Consider the following 27729-nt stretch of genomic DNA (forward strand, 5'->3'; position numbering starts at 1 on the left):
ATTTTCTTGTGCTCTCAAATAAACGCTGCTGAAGTGTGATTTAGTGCGTTTATATAGTGAGTTTGACTCCAACATTTATTAGATTTGCTAGGAATATTTATGAATGTCTTCAACAGACCTATAGAGCAGTATTAATGCGTCCTGAAGTAAAGTGAAACGGCTATAAACTCCAGCAAGATAAAGTCATAGTATGCAGAGCCCCAGACCTTTATTTTTTGAAGTATAATTATGGAAACTGTGTTCATCATAACTGAAAGCGACGTTGTGTTTGCTGGCCTCACACATCACGCAGCGGTCAGTCAGTCAGCATGTAACCTTAAAGGGTTAAACAAATAATACACAGCAGTACTGCGGTTACAGAAAAGTTCGCTGTTGAAATTTACTTACCTTGTAATACGTTTTGGTGCGATTATAACCCGCTATTAAAAAACACGACTGAATGTTTTGAATGAGATGCTGTAATGTAGCCGTGGCTGGATACATTTTGGTGTGGCAGCCCACCACAGAAGAATGAATGTAGCGGAAACCATGCACGCACTAAAACACCATTTGAACGAAAGATATATGATCTCTTCAATATGAAATCATGGCAGAGTCCACTTTGCAGTGCACTTGTTGTTAAATTTGAACAAATGTCAGATATGAAAAGAGAAACATACCAAATATGCACGGTGGGTACGAGGAGCGAATTGAAAAACACTGCTTTAAAGGGATAGTTCCCCCAAAAATGAAAATTGATTATTTACTCATCCTCAAGTGGTTGCAAACCTTTATGAGTTTCTTTTTTCTGTACACAAAAGAAGATATTTTGAAGAAACCTGTAACCATTGATTCCTTAGTATTTCTTTTTCCTGCTATGGAAGTCAATGGTTACATGTTTCCAGCTTTCTTCAAAATATCTTCTCTTTGTGTTCAACAGAAGAAAGAAACTCAAAGAGGTTTGAAACAAAAGTTGGCTGAGTAAGTGATTAGAGAATTTTCAGTTTTGGGTGAACCTTCCCTCTAAAAACATATTACACATGAAATGACATCGATGAGTGTCCTCTCAGGAATGCTCACATGTGGCCTTTGAATTCAAACTGAAACAGGTTGTTGGTAATCTTGGCTCCACTTTGGCCGGAGAAGACAAACATCTTATCCCGGCATACGGCTACTGGGAAATTACAACAGGAGGGTGGGATTTCACCGCTTTGTTCGATCTAAAGGAAACAAAGAATGCAGTATATCAGAATATTATGACATTTTTTATAATCTTAACCTCTTAAGGCCCAAGGTGTTTTTTTTTTTCTCTTTGCTATTTGGGCTTATTAGAACCTAATTAGAATAAAACCTAAGTATCATCTTTTGATACAATGTACTTTTAGAGAAAAATAATGTCCATATATGTGGACTCGTGGTCCGAATTCACATAAAACACCTTTTCCTGAATTTTTTTAATGCATATATAACATAGAATTTGTTTTTTTTTACCTGCTTTGACTATCAGATTGTAAAATCTATAAAATCAGTTTTTAAAAAATCAGTTAAAAAAAAAGTGTTTGGGACATTTTATATGCTGCAAAACAGTTGCAGGATGACACCATATGTCTGTAACAAAATTTACAACATTCTAAGTATTTTAAATAGCCACTTAAGAACTAAAATGTGCTGTCCACGGATGTGGCCACTCAAGCCCTAGGAGGTTATAGGAATAGTTGACCCCAAATTTAAAATTGTTATCCTTTACTTAACCTTGACTTGTTTCAAAAATAAGATATTTTGAAGAATGTTGTAAATCTGTAACCACTGACTTCAAAGGTATTTGTTTTTGCTACTATAGGTTTCCAACATTCTTCAAAATATTTTTTGTTTTTTTAACTAAACAAAAAAATATATAGGTTGGTTTGGAGTCAATAGTGAGTAAACGATGACGGAGTTTTAATTTGGGGGTGAACTATCCCTTTAAAAGTAAAAATTAACTAAAACAAATAAAAACTGAGATGCGGGAATTCACATAGTTATAGTGATCTCTACCAAAATGGTGCTTTTGCCACCTTTCAAGAAATCCAAGAAAAAAATAAACTTCACAGCAGTAATTTTTTCAGGTTCTTGCAAGTCAGAAACTATGTACACTCTTACTTCCTAAATCCACAACAATTAATCCTTCCTGTCTTGACATTTGTCTGAAGGTCCATTTTGGTATGGATAAAATTATTTCCCGCTTATATAACATCCTCCAAGCCCATACTGTGTACTGTGACCTATTTTATTTGAGTTTATGTATATATTTTGTTCTCTTTCTTTTCCTTCTGTAATTCTAAACTAAGGATTTTTCTGTCAACTCAGATAATGGTTTACATATCTATACTTAGATTTTGTGTCATTTGAAAATAGACCCAAAAAAATGTGTGTAAATATAAATATATAAATATAAATATATATATATATATAAATATATAAATATAAATATATATATATATATATATATATATATATATATATATATATATATATATATATATATATATATATACACACACATACTAACACTTGAAGTCAGAATTATTAGCCCCTTGAATTATTAGCCCCCCAGGTTAGGGGGGCTAGGCAGGTTAGGGTAATTAGGCAAGTTATTGTATAATGATGGTTTGTTCTGTAGACTATCGAAAAAAAATATATATAGCTTAAAGGGGCTAATAATATTGACCTTTAAATGGCTTTTAAAAAATTAACAACTGCTTTTATTCTAGCCGAAATAAAACAAATAAGACTTTCTCCAGAAGAAAAAAATATTATCAGACATACTGTGAAAATTTTCTTGCTCTGTTAAACATCATTTGGGAAATATTAAAAAAAAAGAAATTCAAAAGGGGGCTAATATTACTTGTACTCAACAATTATAGAAGGAAAAATATTTTGTTTTAATTTGATATGGTTAAGTAAAATGTGGAGGATCTTTATATATTTGCAAACATTATGTAATCTTACATATTCTCCAAATAAAACAAACAAAAACTGTTCAAATAAACTCATACAAACCTCTTCCCAATATGCCTGTTCACGATCCTGAAGACCGATGGTCCACATATCATTCAGCCTATCCAAAACACACACAGAGACACAAACAATTCATACATATTTGAACAGAGTATAATTTTATAAATAAAGGCTTTTAGACTGGAATATAATTAATTTGGACCTTCTAAAGCTCTGAAATAAAGGAAACAGCACACTTGCCTGGCATTTCCATCATATCCGGCGAAAATCCAGAGTTTGTCATTATAAACCGTGGCTCCATGAGCTGACCTGGCTACCAAACTGAAACATAAATTACATAAAAACGTGTATTAGAGAAACAATAACACAAAATGCAAAAAAAAAAAAAGCCTTTAAAAACTGTCATTTACCGTCCTTCCACTTTCCATTCTGTCCACTGTCCAGTGGCAAACTTGTACTCAAAAAGGTCATTTTTGTTTTTTAAGTTAGAGTTTGAATAGATGTCTCCAGTGTAGCCACCTAAAACACCAACAAGAAAATGTTACAATCACTAAAAAACCCCCACAGAACCGACTCGAGCTGAACAATGATACTGCTGTGTTCTGTAGAGCTGGAGATTATTTAAAGGGATAGTTCACCAAAAGTTTCTTTCTTCTGTCGAACGCAAAAAAACCTGTAACCATTGCAAGGCTCAACAATAAGGACTGCCCGATGGCCCCGGGGCCAATGTGAGAGACGCTCAGGACAGTAGACTGGCCCGAAAGTTTGATTTGCCTGTGACTACTTGTCAATTGCATGCAATTACAGCCTTAGAATCGAGAAACAGTTTGTGCTTTTAAGCCTTTAAATGCTACCTTCTCTGTGATGTCGTAAACACCATATTGCTTTTTAGTTCCTCTTATCTGATTGGATGTTATGAGCATGTTATTTTTTCCATCACCTGGTAGCAACCAGTACAGCGAAGAGACGGCAATATGGTAGCAACATTACATTATGAGGTTAAAAGAATACGTCTGTTTCTAACGTCTTGGAAGCAGACATTTACGTGGGTACAACATGACGAAATTTTTTTTTTGTTTTACAGTTTGCCATCAGTTTGGCAGGTTAGCCACCTTTTGTTTTGCAATAAAATACCTGCACATTTTCCATACTGCTCTTTTTGTTTACAAAACATTTAGATTTTTGCTCATTATTACGGAAGCGTAGAGCTGCCACCCAGGTAAAAAAAAATCTGAGCTTTATCACGTTTGTACAATATACTTTTCACGTTCTTACAATATAATATCACGTTTGTACAATATAATATCACGTTTGTACAATATAATATCACGTTCTTACAATATAATATCACGTTTGTACAATATATCACGTTTGTACAATATAATATAACGTTCTTACAATATAATATCACGTTTGTACAATATAATATCACGTTTGTACAATATACCTTTCACGTTCTTACAATATAATATCACGTTTGTACAATATATCACGTTTGTACAATATACCTTTCACGTTCTTACAATATAATATCACGTTTGTACAATATAATATCACGTTTGTACAATATACCTTTCACGTTCTTACAATATAATATCACGTTTGTACAATATATCACGTTTGTACAATATACCTTTCACGTTCTTACAATATAATATCACGTTTGTACAATATAATATCACGTTTGTACAATATACCTTTCACGTTCTTACAATATAATATCACGTTTGTACAATATATCACGTTTGTACAATATACCTTTCACGTTCTTACAATATAATATCACGTTTGTACAATATAATATCACGTTTGTACAATATACCTTTCACGTTCTTACAATATAATATCACGTTTGTACAATATATCACGTTTGTACAATATACCTTTCACGTTCTTACAATATAATATCACGTTTGTACAATATAATATCACGTTTGTACAATATACCTTTCACGTTCTTACAATATAATATCACGTTTGTACAATATAATATCACGTTTGTACAATATAATATCACGTTTGTACAATAAACTTTTCACGTTCTTACAATATAATATCACGTTTGTACAATATAATATCACGTTTGTACAATATAATATCACGTTTGTACAATAAACTTTTCACGTTCTTACAATATAATATCACGTTTGTACAATATAATATCACGTTTGTACAATATAATATCACGTTTGTACAATATACCTTTCACGTTCTTACAATATAATATCACGTTTGTACAATATATCACGTTTGTACAATAAACTTTTCACGTTCTTACAATATAATATCACGTTTGTACAATATAATATCACGTTTGTACAATAAACTTTTCACGTTCTTACAATATAATATCACGTTTGTACAATATAATATCACGTTTGTACAATATAATATCACGTTTGTACAATATAATATCACGTTTGTACAATATACCTTTCACGTTCTTACAATATAATATCACGTTTGTACAATATAATATCACGTTTGTACAATATACCTTTCACGTTCTTACAATATAATATCACGTTTGTACAATATAATATCACGTTTGTACAATATAATATCACGTTTGTACAATATACCTTTCACGTTCTTACAATATAATATCACGTTTGTACAATATAATATCACGTTTGTACAATATACCTTTCACGTTCTTACAATATAATATCACGTTTGTACAATAAACTTTTCACGTTCTTACAATATAATATCACGTTTGTACAATATAATATCACGTTTGTACAATAAACTTTTCACGTTCTTACAATATAATATCACGTTTGTACAATATAATATCACGTTTGTACAATATAATATCACGTTTGTACAATATACCTTTCACGTTCTTACAATATAATATCACGTTTGTACAATATATCACGTTTGTACAATATACCTTTCACGTTCTTACAATATAATATCACGTTTGTACAATATAATATCACGTTTGTACAATATACCTTTCACGTTCTTACAATATAATATCACGTTTGTACAATATATCACGTTTGTACAATATACCTTTCACGTTCTTACAATATAATATCACGTTTGTACAATATAATATCACGTTTGTACAATATACCTTTCACGTTCTTACAATATAATATCACGTTTGTACAATATAATATCACGTTTGTACAATAAACTTTTCACGTTCTTACAATATAATATCACGTTTGTACAATATAATATCACGTTTGTACAATATAATATCACGTTTGTACAATATACCTTTCACGTTCTTACAATATAATATCACGTTTGTACAATATATCACGTTTGTACAATAAACTTTTCACGTTCTTACAATATAATATCACGTTTGTACAATATAATATCACGTTTGTACAATAAACTTTTCACGTTCTTACAATATAATATCACGTTTGTACAATATAATATCACGTTTGTACAATATAATATCACGTTTGTACAATATACCTTTCACGTTCTTACAATATAATATCACGTTTGTACAATATAATATCACGTTTGTACAATATACCTTTCACGTTCTTACAATATAATATCACGTTTGTACAATATAATATCACGTTTGTACAATATAATATCACGTTTGTACAATATACCTTTCACGTTCTTACAATATAATATCACGTTTGTACAATATAATATCACGTTTGTACAATATACCTTTCACGTTCTTACAATATAATATCACGTTTGTACAATAAACTTTTCACGTTCTTACAATATAATATCACGTTTGTACAATATAATATCACGTTTGTACAATAAACTTTTCACGTTCTTACAATATAATATCACGTTTGTACAATATAATATCACGTTTGTACAATATAATATCACGTTTGTACAATATACCTTTCACGTTCTTACAATATAATATCACGTTCTTACAATATAATATCACGTTTGTACAATAAACTTTTCACGTTCTTACAATATAATATCACGTTTGTACAATATAATATCACGTTTGTACAATATAATATCACGTTCTTACAATATAATATCACGTTTGTACAATATAATATCACGTTTGTACAATAAACTTTTCACGTTCTTACAATATAATATCACGTTTGTACAATATAATTATTACGTTCTTACAATATAATATCACGTTTGTACAATATAATTATCACGTTCTTACAATATAATATCATGTTTGTACAATATAATTATCACGTTCTTACAATATAATATCACGTTTGTACAATATAATTATCACGTTATTACGTGAAAACTTTATTGTTTAGGCTACGTTTACCTGGTGCGATCAGAGCGTGAGAAAATGTCTCGTTTAACAGAGTTAATTAAGTTCTATTTTATGCTTGGATTGAGACATGGGGAAATTTTGCAGCTACTGATCAGCTTGGACAATGTTGTTATTAGCATGCCAGTTTTTAGGTAGGCGGGCTCTTTGTCTTCGCACCTGACAATAAAGTTTTCACGTAATAACGTGATAATTATATTGTAAGAGCGTGAAAAGTATATTGTACAAACGTGATATTATATTGTAAGAACGTGATATTATATTGTAAGAACGTGATATTATATTGTAAGAACGTGAAAAGTATATTGTACAAACGTGATATTATATTGTAAGAACGTGATATTATATTGTAAGAACGTGAAAAGTATATTGTACAAACGTGATAAAGCTCAGATTTTTTTTTTTTACCTGGGTGGCAGCTCTACGCTTCCGTACATTATACATTTATTAACATTTTTTTTTAATTCTAGATTCACGCATGTTATTTTGAGACATTATGTAAAATATGTGTTTAAGAAATAGCTGGTAACTTTTTTTGTGTTGTTTTTTGGTGGTGCCAGTGAAATTTTTGGCAGAATAAGTAAAAATCTGAACCACTGTCCCGATCAGGCCAGTAGAAAAAATTCTTCGCGTTGAATCCTGCATTGACTTCCATAGTTTTTGCTTTTCTTAATATGGAAGTCAATGTTTATAGGTTTTTAGCTTCCTTCAAAGCATCTTCTTTTGTGATCAAAAAGGAAAGAAACTCAAAGGTTTGGAACTACTTTGGAGTGAGTAAATAGTAAATTCACATTTTTTGGTGAACTATCCCTTTAATTGAACAAAATAAATACTGAATTTCACAATTATGGAACTGAGCAACTCCCGAAGTGACTTGAGCTGAATACTGACACAATTGTATTTTCAGTGCTGCTGTACAACAGAATCTGAATGAATGTCTCATATTTGATGAAGTTTTCAGGATTGATTCTTTTATTTTCCCATTCATTACTGCGAAGCTCCTTCAAAACAATCTGTATTAATAAATAAAGGTGAACTGACACTGAAAACCTACCAAACACAAACATGCTGCTTCCATACACAACTGCAGAGTGGTGATACCTCGGCGCTGGTGGGGTGCCAGTAGTAAATGCCCTATTTGATTACAATAATTAACATCAGAAAGAACAAAAATATATAAATTATATAATATAAGTAACATAAAACCTCACCGACACCATGAGCAATCCTTCACGTCAAACCGCAACAGGTCGTTAAGCATGTTCTTGCTGAAAAATATGTATTAGGAGAGTCAGATCCATTTGTACACTACCTGACAAAAGTCTTGTTGCCTATCCAAGTTTTAGAAACAACAAATAATAACTTGACTTCTAGTTGATCATTTGGTATCAGAAGTGGCTTATATGAAAGGTAAAGGCCTCTAGATTACGCTTATTTTACCAAAATAAAATATGATCAAGCCTTGATTTTTAATTATTTAATTAGGACAGTAAGGTCTGACTTTGCTCAGACAAAAGTCTTGTTACTTGACAGAAATAATGTACAGTATAGAATATAAAGTCATGGTGCAGTGGAAAAAGAATGAATATTGTGTATGACTCCCATGAGCTTGAAGGACTGCATCCATACATCTCTGCAATGACTCAAATAACGTATTAATAAAGTCATCTGGAATGGCAAAGAAAGCGTTATTGCAGGACTCCCAGAGTTCATCAAGATTCTTTAGATTCATCTTCAATGTCTCCTCCATTTTACCCCACACATGCTCAATAATGTTCATGTCTGGTGACTGGGCTGGCCAATCCTGGAGCACCTTGACCTTCTTTGCTTTCAGGAACTTTGATGTGGAGGCTGAAGTATGAGAAGGAGCGCTATCCTGCTGAAGAATTTGCCCTCTCCTGTGGTTTGTAATGTAATGGGCAGCACAAATGTCTTGATACCTCAGGCTGTTGATGTTGCCATCTACTATGCAGATCTCTCGCGCACATCTATACTGAATGTAACCCCAAACCATGATTTTTCCTTGACCAAACTTGACTGATTTCTGTGAGAATCTTGGGTCCTTGCGGGTTCCAATAAGTCTTCTGCTAGTATTTGTGATGACTGGGATGCAGTTCAGCAGATGATTCATCGGAAAAATATACCTTCTGCCACTTTTACAAAAGATCAACTAGAAGATGAGTTATTATTTCTTGCTCTTACAACTGGGGTCGACAAGACTTTGTCAGGTTGTGTAGGTAGGTATGTTATGATAAAAATGTAGATAAAACTAAAGTACTCACCCATTGTCTCCTCCAAAGACATATATGGCATCCCTGTATGCCACAACAGTATGCTTGCTACGCCTGCAAAAAAACAAAATCCAATATTTGATCCTGGAAAACAAAACCTCATCGAACCAAAAAACCTTTAAAGTTTAGCAAAAATACATTCAATGGGTCAAAAATTCTTTCCTGCCAAAAAATAATTTGAATATTAAAGATCATGGTCCATGAAGGGTGGAACAATGGCTCAGTGGTTAGCACTGTCGCCTCACAGCAAGAAGGTCGCTGGTTCGAGTCACCGCTGGGTTAGTTAGCATTTCTGTGTGGAGTTTGCACGTTCTCCCCATTTGCATGGGTTTCCTCCGGGTGCTCCAGTTTCCCCCACAGTCCGAAGACATGGGCAATAGGTGAATTCATTTATTCATTCATTATCTTTTCGGCTTAGTCCCTTTATTAATCTGGGGTCGCCACAGCAGAATGAACCGCCATATGTTTTACACAGCAGATGCCCTTCCAGCTGCAACCCATCACTGAGAAACAGCCATGCACACTGTGGGTTGAACATGCTACCCACTATGCCACCATGCAGCCCCAATAGGTGAATTGAATAAACTAAATTGGCCATAGTGCATGTGTGTGAATGTGAAAGTGTATGGGTGTTTTCCAGTACTGGGTTGCAGCTGGAAGGGGATCCACTGCGTAAAACATATACTAGATAAGTTGGCAGTTCATTTCGCTGTGGCGATCCCTGATGAATAAAGAAACTAAGCCGAAGGAAAATGAAATAATTGTTCCATGAAGATTTTACTAATGTTGGCAAGTTGGGACTCTTTGGGAAGTTGCGCTATATGTTGGTGCGCTGAGCACTGGATAATCTTCGCCGACTGTTAAATTAGACATTTTTAAAAGTTATTTTCTCAGTATTCACATTTTTTAAACCCTTAGCTCCCAGATTTTCATATAGTTTTATCTCGGACAATTATTATCCTATCACATATACATATATACATATATATATACATACACACACACATATATATATATATATTAATGACAGGATAATAATTACTTATTTATTATACAAATTACACTTATTTATTTTCACAACCTAGGAAAGGTCTTCATTAATCAACATTCCTCAAGAGTGTCAAGTACCCAAATTAGCCCAAAGGCTAGTTTTCATTGATTGTCCTTTGGCCAGATGCTATAAGGCTAGAACAACAACAAAACTACGAATTCAAATTAAAAACAAGAAGACTCAAATATACAAACAAACAACAGAAACTTATGTTTACAATGCTGATTATTAAGAACCTGTAAAATTACACTTTAATTAAACGATACACATCCTCTAATACATTGTGGTATTAAATTCCACTGATGTAATGCTCTAAAAGAAAAAAAGTGTACATTTTGTGGTCTATGGTCACATGTACACTGTTTTCAGAGCTGAAAACAGAAGAGCTAGCTAAAAACTGTTGTAACGTTAAACAACCGGTATACCTTGCACCCACAAACTCATCGCACGGTGGCAGCCTCCTCCAGCGGTGGACGGTCTCGAAAGGCCCGAAGTTGAGTGTCAGATATTCAACACTGTCCGAGCAGCTGTGGTCAAAATCCACACTGGGAGCTACTTTAGACTTACAAGACATGGCTCCAGGAAACCATGGCATTCAATTTACATCCAAGGCGGCTTTGTCCTACTGAAGGAACAGCTTTACGACGAAAAATAATCCACTACCATGTTTTCTGGTCGTTTGATTTGCTTCGAGATCATCTAAATCATGTTGGCCCAAAATATTAATGTTGTTTACAATCTTACCTACAAATCTGACGAGCTAGCTACAAGTGTATTTTATCATCTGCTACTGTTTACAATAATCCAATCGCATAATAGCAGTCGTAACCTTAAACGAACGTTCGATTTTAACTCGTCGATAATATAGAATTGAAATAATATTATGAAATGTACGGTAATATTCCAAAATATTTCTTCTAGCCGCTGTGCTTAAGCCATAGACGTCTAGGGAGGAGCCGAGACTAACGTTACTTGACATGCGCAGATTCACAGCTTTGAATGGAGGAGATCAAACTAGACGTCATGATAATGATAAAACACACAAAAGTAATTACACGTGTTTTATTCATCACCACATATCACATTTCATCGGCTTAAACTTTTATTTATATTCCTGAACGTACAAAAAAAAATAAAAACTATCAAAAGCGAAACACGATCAAAGCTTACGTGAAAAACGTAGGGAAGAGATTGCGTTTTCATTGGGTAAAATAGAAAGGGGCGGGCGCAAAGCAGGAAAGTGACTGGATCTCGCGGCAACAACACAAAACGCGCCAAATTTCTATGTCGTCACAGTGTGAACAACGGAAATATAATTTTGGTGCAGTGATATACACTGAAATAGTGATAACGTAAATGATATTTACATTTATAAGGACATATTACGTTTTACCGTTATCTGATGGAGCAGCAGCTGCGGTATTAGTTCCCTCGCGCTGAAACTGTGCGAAGACAGATGACCGGTCAGCTTGTGTACAGTAAACGTGACAACAACTAACTTGTTCTCTAATATTCAGTGACTGCTTTGAAAGTCTCGCAGACCTTAGTGAGAAATGGTTTTACAAAACAGTGGACGATATAAAGCAGACCGAGGTGGAGATCACGACAACCAGCAGTAAGTACTCATAATGTTAACAGATACTTCAGCTAACGTTAAAGTTAGCAGTGTTTGATTCAGAACAAGCAGAAATGTTACATAGGATGCTAACAGCCATGATGTTTATTATGGATTATGATATAATATGTTGAAAGTTTACAGTCAAGGTTTGGGTAGTTGAGCTTTCATTACGTTTTAAGGATAAAACATGTATTAAAGTGAATATTGTTATTATTACAGTAGATGGTCACAATATTGGTCTGTTTTTAGTAGCAATTTATTATTGCTTTTTCCCAGTTTTTAGTGTTAATTATGTGCTGATGTTTTTATTATTACTTTTGAATTAGCCTTTACATGGTAATTCGTGGTAACGTTTACAGTAATATTTTATTTCTTAACGTTAGATAACTATATTAGTTACTAATAATTATTAATAAAATACATCTGTAGTGTTTACTAATTTAGTCAGTGTAGGTTTCAGGATATATTTATGCATTATTAAAATCAAGACTTATTTATTGGCATTAATAAATGCACTGTGAAATAACATTAACATAGATGAGTAAGAAATGCTAAGCTTGCTAAAATGTATTGCTTGCTTTTAGTTCATGTTAACTACTGCATGTTAGCAAATGTTCATCATTGTAAAATGTTGCCACTTATTTATAAATTGACTCTTTTTTGTGATAAAAAAAATTATGTTTATATATATATATATATATATATATATATATCAGAACTCTTCAACAGCAGTGTAAGATGATAATGCAAGTGTTAGAAAAATGTCTTGAGGTAAAGTTGTTTTATATTTGCACATTGGTTCATTGACAGTTTGTGACATGCTCCCTACATTGTTTACATGGTACTTTGAATACCCGGTCTGAAATCACATGTAAGTATGACTTGAAAACATTTAATTGACTGTGAACAATGTACTTTGAGAGTCTGACGAGAGGCTGATAATATAATTTCACTATTTAGAATTTGCAAAGAGTGTTTTTCTGAAATTCTATAAAATGATGCAATTATATATCAGAAAGTCAGAATGTGTGAATATTAAACCAGCTTTACCTCAATGTAAAAAGCTTCTCCTGAAATATGATGTTGTGCTTTTACAGTTCAAGTATTCAACTGACTGTTGATTTTTATATATTTTTTTAAGGGATGATGCATCAGCTTTGTCCGCTGTCAAGCGCCTGGAGCGTAGTCAGTTCACTGACAGTATGGACGAGCGTTTTGGTTTTGAACGGATGAAGGAGCCTGGAGAGAAAACAGGATGGCTTATCAACATGCATCCGGTATAAATAAACATCAGATACTTAAACGTATTCATTTCATGGCCATAAAGCTTTCCTACCAGATTTTACTGATAAACTTCCCAAATATGATGAAAGATTTGAACGTCAACAAAATGATACTCTTGATGATGATGATGATGATGATGATGATGATGATGGGTTTTTGTGTGTGTTTTTTTAAAGACTGAGATTCTGGATGATGACAAACGAATGATCAGTGCTGTGGACTATTACTTCATACAGGAAGATGGAAACAGGTTCAAGGTGTGATATTACATCAATTTGCGAAATATAAATAATTATTTCTTCCTGTTGTAATACTAAAGGGTACTCCAGTTAAATAAAAATACACTACTATTCTAAAATTGGAAGCCTGTATGATATAATAATATTGTGAAATACAGCAAGATTTGAAATACAATAGTTTTCTACTTAATATATTTTGCTCATGTGATGAGAAAACTATATTTTAGCATCATTACTTCCATATTCAGTCTAATATGCTGATTTAATGCAAAGGATGCATTTCTAGTCATTTTAAGTGTATTAAACTTGCCCCAAACGTTTTACCAATACAGTGTTTTGTCTTGAATCACATAAACAAAGCAGGTCAAAGACTATATACACTATTTCCCTTTTTATTTTTTTTCATTATAGGTTGCCCTTCCGTACAAGCCATATTTCTACATAGCCACTAAAAAGGTGAGTTAGTTTTTGCAATGAATAAAAAGGTATTGTGGTGGGCGGATGGAATGAATCACTGTGTCTTTTTGTGCCTACTAAAGAACACTGAAAGAGAAGTGATCTCCTTCCTCTCAAAAAAGTTCCAAGGGAAAGTAGTGAAGCTTGAGTCTGTGCCAAAGGAAGATTTAGATCTGGTAGGTGATGTTACTCTTTTGTTGACATTATTTATCAGAATTGTGCGCAAACACACAATGTTTTGTGTGTGGAATTTTCTGCTCACAATTCTTCCCTCAGGCAGATGCTACAGATCTCTATGCAATAAAAATGTTTTTTCCTCAGGCTATATCAGACCTTGAATTGCAATCAGTTTTTACCTGTTTTGTATGGCTATAAACAATGCCATTATTTTGTTTATGTTGTTTGTCTGTAATCTAAAAGCCGCTTATTTGGAAATACATTTTTTAATTTTTTTATTTTTACAGTTTAAATAGTCAACAATGCACATAAATCATCTAGATGTTTTGTTTGTGTGTGTATAAATAGTGTGTATATATAAATTTATTTAAATGTCCTTACTGTTCTTTTGTGCTGGTATGTATGTATGTACACTCAGCTCCTGTAAACTAGAAAAAAAATTCCTTCTGTGTTTGTGCACACTTTGCAAATAAATCTCATTCTGATTTATATACCTATTGTAAGGGCTGCACAATATTGGAAAAATGATACATTGCGATATTTTTTTCTCTGCAATATATATTGTGAAATCATTTCACCAGATGACTTAAATAGCTCTATTTGCAATGCCATTATTTGGGATGATTTTGTAGGGGAGTGAAATATGAATATATTTTATGTAATTTATTATATACATAAACTACAGTCATAAACAATTGGGCAAATATTAAAGTGAAAAAAACCAGTGCCTTATGGTTTTCTGGAGAGAGCAACTGTATTCATGTACATGAATTGAACAATTACATGTAAGATAGCATTGTATAGTCTTCACCATGAAAATAGCCTTTACTAAACTTCTTTATGTGCTACTAAAATGTTTTAAACTCTCTTCAAATGCTCACATACAGTAGTCACAGGCTCTAAAAACACATGCAGATGATAAACTTTCACTCTAGTATGGTTCTGTTCTGCAGCGTCTCCGTGAATCTCGTGTGTTTGGACCTGTGGTTTCTGGTCATCTATAGTCCTAACTCGACATTGCATATCTTGCGATGTGACTATTGCAGACACACACATTGCGTTATCGATGTTCAAACGATATATTGTGCAGCCCTACCTATTGTTGTTATGTTATCTGAATATATACCCTAATGTTAATCAATCTCATATTTTTACTGCATTATTTCATTTATTTGTTGTGTATCCTTCAAAGCCTAACCACCTGGTCGGACTAAAGAGGAACTACATCAAACTCTCTTTTAACACTGTGGATGATCTTATTAAAGTAAAAAGAGAGATCTCACCTGCTGTCCGCAAGAACAGGGAGAGAGAGAAGTCTAATGATGCCTATACAAGCATGCTGTCCAGGTATTCACACTTTGGCATTGCCAAGAAAGCACACCGTAGATGTAGATGTCCTGCTTGTTTTAAAGGCACAACATGTAAGATTTTTTTATCGAAGTATTAAAAACCACTAGAAGAGTGTTATGTATAGAGTATATATATATATATATATATATATATATATATATATATATATATATATATATATATATATATATATATATATATATATATATATATATATTATGACTTACAGTATGTTCCTGCATTTTACCAGATCTTTCACATAATGTTCAATTTCATAGAAATAAGCAATTTTATCCAATGTTACAGACCATGTCCTGTGTCTTCATGCTCATGACACACCCTTACTTTTTTTAAATTTTATTTTAGAGAAAACAGGGAAACACCAAAGATGCTTTAATATGTTGTGTTTTATTAGACTACTCAGAGCAGCATTATAACAGAAGACTAACATGTTTGTAGACTGATAAAACAGCACTGCATCTTCTCTGTGAATACTTTAGTTCATTTATAAACATGATTGCTGCAGGAGTCCCGTAATCAAAACCACAATTATTATGATTTTTTTTTTTTACACAAATTCATTTTTTGTTATTACAATGCTTCAACAATTACAGAAAGTCCATTAATACTTTTTAAGGGACAAGACAAAGGACTTCGATAACAATCAGTTTAGATTTACAATCTTTATATCCACATTAATAATAATAAAAATACAAGTAACAAATATGTAATTAAATTAAAAGACAAAATAAATGATAGAGAGAAATAAGCTGGGGAGTAGAAATTTTCAAAATATGAAACCAAAATCCTCTAATAACGTATATCAATATCTTGCTTTTTGAATTTGAATTATTTATCAAAATCGCACAAAGTTGTCTCCTAACAAATAATTTTCAGGGGAAAATTGTCATTGTTTACGCTCCCTCCACTTGTTACTCGCTTGAGATTCTTTGTAGTGTTAAATACAAAATAATATATTTTGAAGAATGCTGTAGCCATCGACTTTGTAGTTTTTATTTATCTTTTGCTCCTATGGATGTTATTTTTCTTTTATGTTCAATAAAAAAAGGAAACTCATATCATGTGAGTATGATAGAATTATATTTTTGGGTGAATACTATAATAGCTATATTAAATATAGACTACTTAAAGACTAAAATGAACATACAAAAAAATGCAAAAACATACAATAAAAATATTTAAACTAAACAAAACCACTAAAAAACAAAATAATATCAAACCTAATTAAAAAAAAAATCTCCCATGATTTCAGTCATGATGTCATCAAACTATGTCTTTGTTTGTTGTGAATATACGCCCTTTAGTGGTGAAAATTACATACTGTGCCTTCAAAACCTTTATGTTGAAGCAATGCAAAAGAAAAAAAAATCTACACTATTTAAATAATAGTAAAATCATGATTAAAAAACTCTTCTTGCATTTGACACTGTTTATTTTTGCTGCAAATAAAATGAAGCGTCATTTGTGTGTTCCAGTGCTTTGGTTGGTGGAAGTGTAGTGACAGAGGATGAGGGTGGCTCGTCTAAAAAGATGACCGAGCAGCTTGACAACATCCTAGACATGCGAGAATATGATGTGCCCTATCACGTCCGCGTTTCTATTGACTTGAAGATTCACGTGGTAGGGAAACTGCATGAATGATATTGTGTTTAATATTGATTTGAGACCTTGATTGACTGCTCTGATTTCCGACAGGCTCACTGGTATAATGTGCGGTACAGAGGAAGTGCTTATCCTCCTGAGATTGTGCGCAGGGATGATCTTGTGGAAAGACCTGTAAGAATCTTTTCTAGAAACTCTTGCATGTTTTATTTGCTTGTGATTTTTGTTTAGACACAATCTCTGGTGTTTAAAGGGAAAGTTCAACCCCCCAAAATTGTTTAATTTCTTCATCAATTACTCAAACTCATGTGGTTCAAAACTTTTGTTAACTTTTTTTTTTTTTTACTTTGTGTTGAACACAAAATAAGCTATTCTGAAGAACTGAAGTTAATGGTTGTTTTATTCCCCCAGCATTCTTCAGCATATCTTCCTTTGTGTTCACCAAAGGAAGGAAACTTATACAGGTTTGGATCTAGGATGATGAAATGATGACAGGATTTTCAATTTTGGGGGAACTATGTCTTATAGATTGCGTGTCGATAATATTATCCCACTTTCTTAAGAGAAGATCCTACATTAGTTATTATTATGAGTCATTAAATCAATGCTGTATTTTTGTGTCTCTCTCTAAGGATCCTGTTGTGTTGGCTTTTGATATTGAGACCACTAAACTTCCTCTGAAGTTTCCTGATGCTGAAACAGACCAGATCATGATGATATCATACATGATTGATGGACAGGTAACACCATTTGATTATAGAATGAAGGTTATAATGGTTTAGGATTTTTCATTAGTTTTAGTTTTTATTTCGTTTTGACTTTTTGATTCCAAATTCAGTTAGTTTTATTTCATTTTTAGAGGTAGATTTACTAGTTTTTATTAGTTTCTATATTTTGAAATTGCTTAGTTTTAGTTTAGTTTTTATTGGTTTCAGTGTTCGTTTTTTTTTTTTTTCAAATTAGGATGTTTGTTAGGTGCAAGATACAAAATCATCCAAATATTGGATAATAACTCAACCAAAGATACATTTTTGAAATCTGTATTCAGAGGACACATTAACACTAAGAGTGTCTACCCGTCCTCAAACTCAAATACAACGGCCCACAAGATAGCAGGCCTAAGTAACTTTACCGTTCAATATGTGTGCAAGGCTGCTTCATGGGTTAGATACACAGTAGTGATGGAAAGCCCAGATCTTTTCCGTGAACTGGATCTTTCGTGACAATTCCCCCATCTTTGGGCTCAACAAATCAAAAATAATATGTAATGTATAATAATATATAATGTAGTCAGCAATCATTATTTCAGTCAGTTAAAATATCACCATGATCTGAAAATTCAATTTTTGTAACCCAACTGAAGCATGATTCGCCTATTTAAATTCCATTACGATTTTCTGTTATTCTGTTATTTATTTTTGTGAAATAAACGTACGTTTCGCCAGATCCTCTCATTTAATCCCTCGGTTTACCTGCACTGCCTGCAGTTGTTAAAGTTTAATTCGGTCACAGCAGGCTGTCATGTGTTCGGTTCACTGAATCACTCATGCGCATTATTATAAGTTCACCCGTTCTCAAAGCCGATGTCTGTAACATTACTGTTCTAATAACTAATAACTCTGGAAATTGGTTTATTTTAAGTCAGAGGGTGTTATAAGGCATGTTAAAAAGTACGTTTTTGTGGATAAGTGGTTACTGGAGATGCGAATCATTTCAAGTGATTTAGTTGGATTTTGTGAATTAGTTTAACCGGTTCACTTAGAAGATCCGCTTAAAAGAATATTTCGATCACTAATTCATTCACAGGATCACTAATACGGAAATAAAACCCATTATTGGACACAAATGTATTAAATTAATACTTTTAAGTGTCTGCTTGGGTCGTATTTAATGCTGTCACCACGCTGCTGTCATGTCCAGTCGTTGTTTTTGTCGCGGGAGCAACATCGAGGACTGACTAGATAGAGGACCAGCTTGATCTGGCCAATGGATTCCGAGGATTCCGGAATTCCGAGGTGCCATACGGCTCAAACACCAGGCGTAAAACTGGCATCTCAAAGTAAATAATTTACTTCCAAAAGGCTTATGTATTAAATACATTTACAAAGACTAAATGTAAAAATATATTTACATCCTAAAAGAATGTTTTTGCAATAATTTTAATTGGTTTGAGTTAGTTTTGCATGTACACAATGCAGTTATAGTTTTTATTTTTATTTCCGTTAACGAAAATGTTTTTTTAATTCTAGTTTTTATTTTTTCGTTCGTTTTCGTTAACTATAACCTTGGCTAGAACAGCCGTTAAAGAGTCTGTAATCATACTATTGTCAGTTTTATTTATGTCGTATTTAACCCTCTTACACATATGATAAAACTGGTGTGATCAGTCTAGGCTGGTACCTGAAGCATATGATTACACTGGTGTGATTTTTAACGTTGAGAACGCACATCGTCAACTGCTAAAAGTTCATTTATTTATAAAGCACATTTAAAAACAGCCACAAGACTGACCAGAGACAGTAATATTTAGTAAAAATGAAGAGAATCTTATAAAAACATAGAAATAAGACCAAGAGAAACAGCAGATATATAATTAGAAACTAAGCAATCAACAGTTCAATCTAAAACTTAAATATGATGTCATAAATTATCATTTATCAGTGTTTTCAAACAAATAACATTTATTTTAGGTTTCAGACATTCAAATACGTATGACTACTAGCAAAACATAGCATTTATGGTTTGTAAAATACATGCTGAAGTCTGTAGGGATGGCAATAATAATTAATAAAATATAAGTGGACAATGTGCTTTATTCACGTAAGATACAGTACACACTGTTTATGTTATTAGAACATTGCACTATTTCTCTCCCACTTAAACAGCCACATACTTTCATGTATTTTGGAAGAAAATTATGAATAAACATGCTGTCAATTCAGCAGACTAAACATGGCGGTCCCCATCACCAGTCATGTATCAAGTAATATGATCATCATCAACCTGTTTTAAAGACAAAATGCATGTTCTTACACATATTCGAGAACGGAATATTCGATATTTCACAGTATATTCAGGACGTTTGTCAATGTTTGCAGAAAATGGTAAAAAGAAACAAAATATGATAAATACATAAATCATTGGGACTGTCACATTTCGTGACAAACTGGAGTATTTAGAACTTGCGCATGAAAGAGTTAAATTTGTTTATCTGCTTCTTTAATGTTTAACACAAGACACTGACATTTATGTACTACTTTCCTAGGGTTTTCTCATCACAAACAGAGAAATTGTGTCTGAGGACATTGAGGACTTTGAATTCACCCCAAAACCTGAATATGAGGGACCCTTCACTATATTTAATGAACCGGATGAGGTAAGATTGAGCAGAGAATATCTGAACAACTGGTAAAATGGCTTAAGTTTTAAAACAAACCCTTTAAAAAGTAAAAAAACAAACAAAAAAAATTTTCTGTCTGTTTTCAGGCATCTCTCATTCAGAGATGGTTTGAGCACGTCCATGAGACCAAGCCAAACATTTTTGTCACTTACAACGGTGATTTCTTTGACTGGTAGGACAGGATTTTAAATAAACCTCATATATTTCTTCCATACTATGTTTTATATTATTTAAAATGGTATTGGCGAATCATTGTGACATATAGCATGTGTTTATGATGAATTTGTGCCTGTGTCCTTAGGCCATTTGTAGAGACCAGAGCAGCCCAATTAGGTCTGAGTATGCACCGGGAGATCGGCTTCCAGAAGGACAATCAGGGAGAATATAAAGCCAGCCAGGCTATTCACATGGACTGCCTAAGGTGGCTGAAATGTTGTCTTATAGCTCGTTCCCACTGAGTAGTACGGTTTGGTACCATACAGTAGAGATTAGGGATGGAACACTTGCAACATACTGGTAAAAATACTCCACACAATACTAAAAAAAACAATAAATATATCAATAAATATAATCATTCTGTTCAATTAATTATTAATATAACAGTATGCGTGTGATAGTTTTGTGACATATTTTCACTCTTAATTCTCTTCATAACACCAGTTGAGTGTTTCTATCATCCGCATCGTCTTTGCTGACGTGCGGTGATATCTGACGTCTTTAATTCAGTAATCTACGCATGGAGATTATGCGCAAGAGTGCCCTCTAGAGACCAGTATGAATGAAAATAACATTTCAATGCAGGCTTGCAACACTGAGTGAATTCCATTCTGAAGGGCTCATCCCTATGTCCTAATACCTCTGAAAGGATTAGGGCAGTGTTTCTCAACCACGTTCCATTACTGGTCTTTCAGTCTCTGCTAATAGGCTAAGGAGACACAGAAATATGCAGAGCTGGTGGTCCTCCAGGAATGTGGTTGAGAAACACTGAATTAGGGCATAGGGATGAGCCCTTCCAAATTTAGTGCAGTCTGACACCAAACAGCTTCCCTGCCAAGATAATTTCTCAAAGTGTCCATCAGTTGTATTTTTCATTTTAAAGGGCCCTTCGAAGTTGCCAGTTTTTATCACTACACTTTGGAATGACACTTTAATATGGCGACCATGATTTGGAACACACCGACTGTTTCAGTGTACAATTCTTTGCAATAAATAACAGAAAGTATTGTAATGTATATTTTCTGGTATGTATTTCGATAACAACATTAAAGACTATAATTGATGTGTATCTACTGAGAGACCAAAAAAGACCTATGTCTTTAGAAATTTCAAGTCCATTATGACCATCTCTAATGGTATGCATTTATTGTCATTCCCACTGTCAGAAATACCAAAATAGCGAACTTTTTTTGGAATTTTTTTGTAAGGTACCTTAACAGTACGGCACCAAAAGGGTATATCTGGACTCTTTGCTGAATGCTATTGGTTCACGGAGAATCCTCAGGCCAGGGGAGTGACGAGCTGGTCAACCTGAGCTTGAACACAGCATCTAGTGACAAATAGACATGTGCTAAGAAGCAAGAACAAAATACTAAACCATACCGCTCAGTGGAAACCAGGCATTATAGAGACTGTAGTGAATTAAATTGACATTGTCATAACTGCTGTTGTATTGCATTATATTAGTCGGTACATATTTTCTTATCTTCTTGCTTTATTCAGGTGGGTAAAGAGAGACAGTTACCTTCCTGTAGGAAGTCATAACCTCAAGGCTGCCGCAAAAGCTAAATTAGGCTATGACCCTGTGGAGCTGGACCCAGAGGAGATGTGCCGCATGGCCACTGAAGAACCACAGGTCAAATATTTTTTTAAATTTCATACTTTTATGATCATTTGTGCTGATAAGTGTTTACTTAAATATTTAGTCAGGCGGTTGATTTATGAGCACATTCTCACAGACAAAGGGTATCATTCACTAAACATGCGTACTCACAAATATTTGCCTGAAATGTGTGTACGGATGTGAGTCGTGATTCATTAGCACTAAAACTACAGAGGCGTTTGACCGTTTAAAATTTTAGCTAATTAATTACTTTGTTGAAAAAACACACATATCTATAATTCCCTGACTTTGACTATATATCTGTATATTACCGTCTTGCATTTTTTATTTTATTAAAATTGCAAAACACAAAAGAGTTATGATTGTTATGTAAAAGAGTTATGATTCTACCTAGAACAACAACCTAGAACAAGGGTCTCAAACTGCCGGCCCGCGGGCCATTTACGGCCCGCCCTGCTTCTCCCTCTGTCCTGCAACTGACATCAAAAATATAACGAGGTTCAGCCCTCAAAACATACATTTTGAATCATTGTTGTGCTGTCGCGTCTAGCCACTTGTGGTTTTGACCCACCACCTAGTCGACATTTAAAGTACTGCATTCAGATTAGTTCTACTTTCATTTTCTCTCAGTGTACGGTCGAGAGTAATGCATATGCGTTTTATTTCTGTGGCTGATTTAAACGTTGAAATGTATGTCCGTAAGTGCTCTATTTTTAATAAAGCTCTATATTTGTGAATATTCAAGGGTCGTTTGATTATTATCAGTTTTATTCCACTTGTATTTTTTTGTATAAACCCTTCTTCGTGGCTGACATTGCTTCTTCGTGGCTGTTATGCTGGTGGTGTAACAAATATGATAATTTTGCTAATATTTAATTCAAATGGTCTCATTTAATAAATTTTCCTCATATGCTTAAGATTTGCATAAAAACTAGAACAGGGCTTGAAATTAACCTTTTTTCTTGGTAGCACAGGTGCTCCTAACTTCAAAAATTTAGGCCCACCAGACAAAATTTAGTCGCACCCACCAAAAATTCTGAGCAGTTACTACACGTTTTATATTAACAGATTTATTTGCATTTGAAATCCACACTAATTCAAATCTGCATGCGCCCACCGACCCTGCACGCACTGCTTGATGAACTAACGACATTGTTGAGTTAACGACAATAACTTTGCTGTTCTCACGGGTGGTGTCTGATATTGCAAAGATGATATTGACATATAACTTATTATTTGCATACGTCATCTTAATAGCAGCAACAGTCTTTTCATGAGCTGCAATACTAGTTTAATCTCAGTTAATAATTGCTCTTTAGCGATTGTAAACGCTGTGCTAGTCGCTCGACTGTCAGCATCGTGACTATTAAATGAAGGACTAAATAGAACATCTCGGGCTTAAATTGTGTAGATGTGGCAAACACTGTTACCTGAAAACTCCGTCCCCCCTGCTTTACGGTGAATGGCTTTAGTCGTTTTCATAGCGGACTTCAACCACTGGAAGTCTTTTATCCACTCTTTGAAAAGCGTAAATGCTGGATTGACATTCATTACATGATCACTAATCAGAGGTGCCATTCTTTGTAACTTTAGATGGTTTCTAATGCTAAATCTGCCAGTGTTGGTTTTATTTTCTCGTATCCAGACCTTTACATTTTCGCGGCTGTAGCTCCCCATCATTGGATCTGAGTGATTGACAGCTGATATTAACCAATCCATTCGCGTTCTATTCTAGCGCAGTGGGCCAGTAAGAAGAGTTTGAAGGCGGGGCAAGCATTGTGGGATTTGTTTACTGCAGCAAGTTGACATGTCAACTGTTTTAAACCATTCCTGAGCACTGCGTTTGGTGTTTTTAGGTACAAAGATGCATAATGCTTGAGTGTCTCCTAAATCCACGTATGCGGTGAACATTTTGCTGTGAAAACTGGTCACTCTGCAACAATTTTTGCACTCGCACAAATGCTCCCAAATATATTTTGAGGTCGAATGTAGATAAAATTTCAGGCGCATATGCGACCAAAACAGTCGCAGTATCGAGCCCTGAAGAACAATAGCCAGTAAAATCACTTAAGTTACCCAAATTTTTTCTGCTGTCCTTACGCTATTGGGACTGTACAATTGGTTGGAACAGAGTAATAATTATTGTGCCTATTATTTGTTGTATTTTCATAGCAATTTAAACTCCCCCTTCAATATGTACAACACAAAACAAAAAGCTTAAGTTTTGACTGCATATACTCTTTGGAAGTATGACTAAGTGTGTGTCTAACACTCGGCCATACACACAACAACCACAGATATATTTCAGCAGCTGATGTGTGACATGATAAACATGCTGATTTGCGTTGTCACTGCTGACAGGTAATGCTTAAAATATAAACGTCATGTCTGTCGGCTTAGGATGCATCAATTATGTCACTTTTTTTTCTTGTGCTTGAATGTAAAACAGTATTAAAACATGACTTTCTGTTGGCAAAAGCATAACTTTACTTCAGATATGTCTTTCAGAACAACATATTCAGAAAAAGCCTTTTCTCCTGCTTGAGAAAGTGACAATGAAAGTGAGCCACGGACATTTGCTGGTGGTCTAACCTATCCTAACTTTACATCTATAGGTTGTATTACAAAAAAAAAAAAAAAAAAAAAAAAAAAAAAAATATATATATATATATATATATATATATATATATATATATATATATATATATATATATATATATATATATATATATATATATATATATATTTTAGGGTGATGACTTATTTAAATATTCAAAGTTTAATTTTAATATTTCAATAGAAGCTTTGAATGTAAATATGACGTGACGCTGACGTTTTAAATGAGAGTGGTCTGAATGGCCGCTATGGTAATTCTAGTAGTTAAACAAATCAGCTAGTTCCAGTGTTAAACTTTCATACAAAAATTTAGAAGTGTAGAAGAAAGTTCAAGAACTTACCCCAAATGTATGCAATAATCATGTATGCCTATTCCTAATTTCTTAACTCTGTATGACAGTGCTTACCTTCGTTTATTGTGTTTGTGTTTTAGACTCTGGCCACCTATTCCGTGTCTGACGCTGTGGCTACATACTACCTCTACATGAAATATGTTCATCCCTTCATTTTTGCCCTCTGCACTATTATTCCTATGGAACCTGATGAGGTCTGTGTCTTTATTTTTATTGTTGCCGCTTAATGAATCAAATCTGTAATGTAATATCATGTTGTTTACTTGTGTTTGCCGACACACCAAGGTTATAATATTTTTGCATTTTTATTTCGATACTGTTTTAATTTTACTGTGCATTTCAGTTTTAGTTCATTGTTAAATAGTTTTATTAGTTTAGTTTTCAGGAAGGGCATTTGCTGTGTAAAACATGCTGGATAAATTGGCGGCTCATTCCTCTATGGCGACCCCAGATTAATAAAGGGACTAAGCTGAAAAGAAAATGAATGAATGAGTTTAATTTTCATTTGTGAACTAAATTTCTATTATATATTTTTTCATATTTGGTTTTAGTCATTTTAGTTTAACAGTCCAGTGTTGACCAGAGCCAATTTTAGTGTTTGCACAGCTTGCATAATAAAATTATAATGATTATTTGAACAGACATTAAATCCAACACCATACATATGCAAAAAAATAAAAGTAAAAATGATAAAGAATTATTAAATCATATTAAAGATCATACTGTAATACTCTATATGCAGTTAAGCATGTCTAGTTAATTTTTTTTTGGCAAATGAAGAAAAGTTAGAACACGTGGTGTTTACATAGAAATTAAGCATTTATATTTATATATATATATATATATATATATATATATATATATATATATATATATATATATATATATATATATATAAATCATGCGTTTGACTGTAAAAGCACATCTACAAGTGTTTCTCTAAACAGCTGTAGGTCAGGTATTTCTGCCACAGAATATGTGCTTATTCAGTTTCTCAGTAAGTGTTTTTTTTTTTTTTTATGAATTGTTTTTAGTGCTTTTTTGACTTAAAATATGTGTGTATCATGTATATTATAATAATGTATATGTAAATTCACACATGCATGCATGTATTTTGAGAAAATGTATTATTAATATATATGTAAAAGATACAAATTGTATAAAATTTACATTTCTATGTAACACTCTATGTAAAATAGTTTTTAATAATTTTATGTTTATGTGTGTATCACATATAAATAGTGAATAAATATAACACACACATATTATGTCATTGCAAACTTTTATTTTGAATAAGATTAATCATTGCCCAGCATAATTTTTTGTTTTAGTTAACAAAATGTTTTTTGACTGATTTACTTTTGACTGAGTTTTAGTCTTGGTTTTAGTTTTCACTAATAAAATAATCTTTGGACAAAAATGTGAAAACAGGTTTTGCGGAAAGGCTCTGGTACCCTGTGCGAAGCCTTGTTGATGGTTCAGGCCTTCCATGTCAACATCGTCTTCCCAAACAAGCAGGAGCAGGTCTTTAACAAACTCACAGATGATGGGCATGTACTGGACTCCGAGACGTATGTGGGCGGCCACGTCGAGGCTCTGGAGTCTGGTGTGTTTCGCAGTGACATCCCCTGCCGCTTTAAAATGGTAAACAAGAATCCATCTTTAACCAAAGCACTGTTTTCAGCATTTTGTATTTGCATATTACAAGGCCCAGACAAAATTTGTGGGTATTTTTTGCTGTTTCTGTACAGAATTTTGTAAAAACAAATTAAATAAATAAGTTGGATTTATGTGGAAAGATTTTGAGTGTAGGAGCTCACATAGGAGCGCATTAAAAAAATACAATCAAACAAAAATTTGAACAAAGCTACAGCAGTAAAATCAATATAAAAAACTAACTAAATAAATAAGTTTACACACATTTACATTACCTGTAAAAAATGCTGGGTTCCACACAATACTCTCATGCTGTCCTAACACAAATCGATTAGCTTAGCATAATTGAACATAAAACAATTAAATTGTCCAAACAACAACTGAAGATTTGTATTGTTTTAGCTCATTTTAAATAAGAAGTTTGAAGAAGAAGCAAAAATACATGTTTTGAGTACAAGTAAATTAATAGATTGAATGATTGGCTCAAAAATGGGTGAAAATCTGTGTTTTTCTTTGCGCGCAGATTCCATGT

The 27729-nt window shown here is 33.3% G+C and overlaps 2 protein-coding genes across 2 annotated transcripts in view; one reads left to right on the forward strand and one right to left on the reverse strand.

The window, feature by feature from the left end:
- lztr1 (leucine zipper like post translational regulator 1) overlaps positions 1 to 11540 on the reverse strand; it is a 29661-nt gene extending 18121 nt beyond the window's left edge. Inside the window, exons 1-8 of the mRNA XM_056457400.1 lie at positions 11011 to 11540; positions 9526 to 9588; positions 8455 to 8511; positions 8298 to 8377; positions 3387 to 3495; positions 3217 to 3297; positions 3019 to 3076; positions 1060 to 1199 (exon numbers count right to left, since the gene is read on the reverse strand). Coding sequence (XP_056313375.1) covers positions 1060 to 1199; positions 3019 to 3076; positions 3217 to 3297; positions 3387 to 3495; positions 8298 to 8377; positions 8455 to 8511; positions 9526 to 9588; positions 11011 to 11180 — 758 coding nt within the window. The 5' untranslated portion in view covers positions 11181 to 11540. The remainder of the gene's footprint in view (positions 1 to 1059; positions 1200 to 3018; positions 3077 to 3216; positions 3298 to 3386; positions 3496 to 8297; positions 8378 to 8454; positions 8512 to 9525; positions 9589 to 11010) is intronic.
- A 306-nt stretch (positions 11541 to 11846) lies between these two features.
- Positions 11847 to 27729, forward strand: part of pole (polymerase (DNA directed), epsilon) — a 54831-nt gene continuing 38948 nt past the window's right edge. Inside the window, exons 1-15 of the mRNA XM_056457402.1 lie at positions 11847 to 12200; positions 13345 to 13480; positions 13664 to 13744; positions 14138 to 14182; positions 14266 to 14358; positions 15552 to 15706; positions 17206 to 17350; positions 17426 to 17506; positions 17965 to 18072; positions 20598 to 20708; positions 20819 to 20904; positions 21034 to 21153; positions 22452 to 22584; positions 25622 to 25735; positions 26973 to 27185. Of these exons, the coding sequence (XP_056313377.1) occupies positions 12139 to 12200; positions 13345 to 13480; positions 13664 to 13744; positions 14138 to 14182; positions 14266 to 14358; positions 15552 to 15706; positions 17206 to 17350; positions 17426 to 17506; positions 17965 to 18072; positions 20598 to 20708; positions 20819 to 20904; positions 21034 to 21153; positions 22452 to 22584; positions 25622 to 25735; positions 26973 to 27185 (1683 nt within the window). The 5' untranslated portion in view covers positions 11847 to 12138. The remainder of the gene's footprint in view (positions 12201 to 13344; positions 13481 to 13663; positions 13745 to 14137; positions 14183 to 14265; positions 14359 to 15551; positions 15707 to 17205; positions 17351 to 17425; positions 17507 to 17964; positions 18073 to 20597; positions 20709 to 20818; positions 20905 to 21033; positions 21154 to 22451; positions 22585 to 25621; positions 25736 to 26972; positions 27186 to 27729) is intronic.

This window comes from Danio aesculapii, chromosome 5, assembly GCF_903798145.1.
Source record: "Danio aesculapii chromosome 5, fDanAes4.1, whole genome shotgun sequence".
NCBI classification, from domain to species: Eukaryota; Metazoa; Chordata; class Actinopteri; order Cypriniformes; family Danionidae; genus Danio; species Danio aesculapii.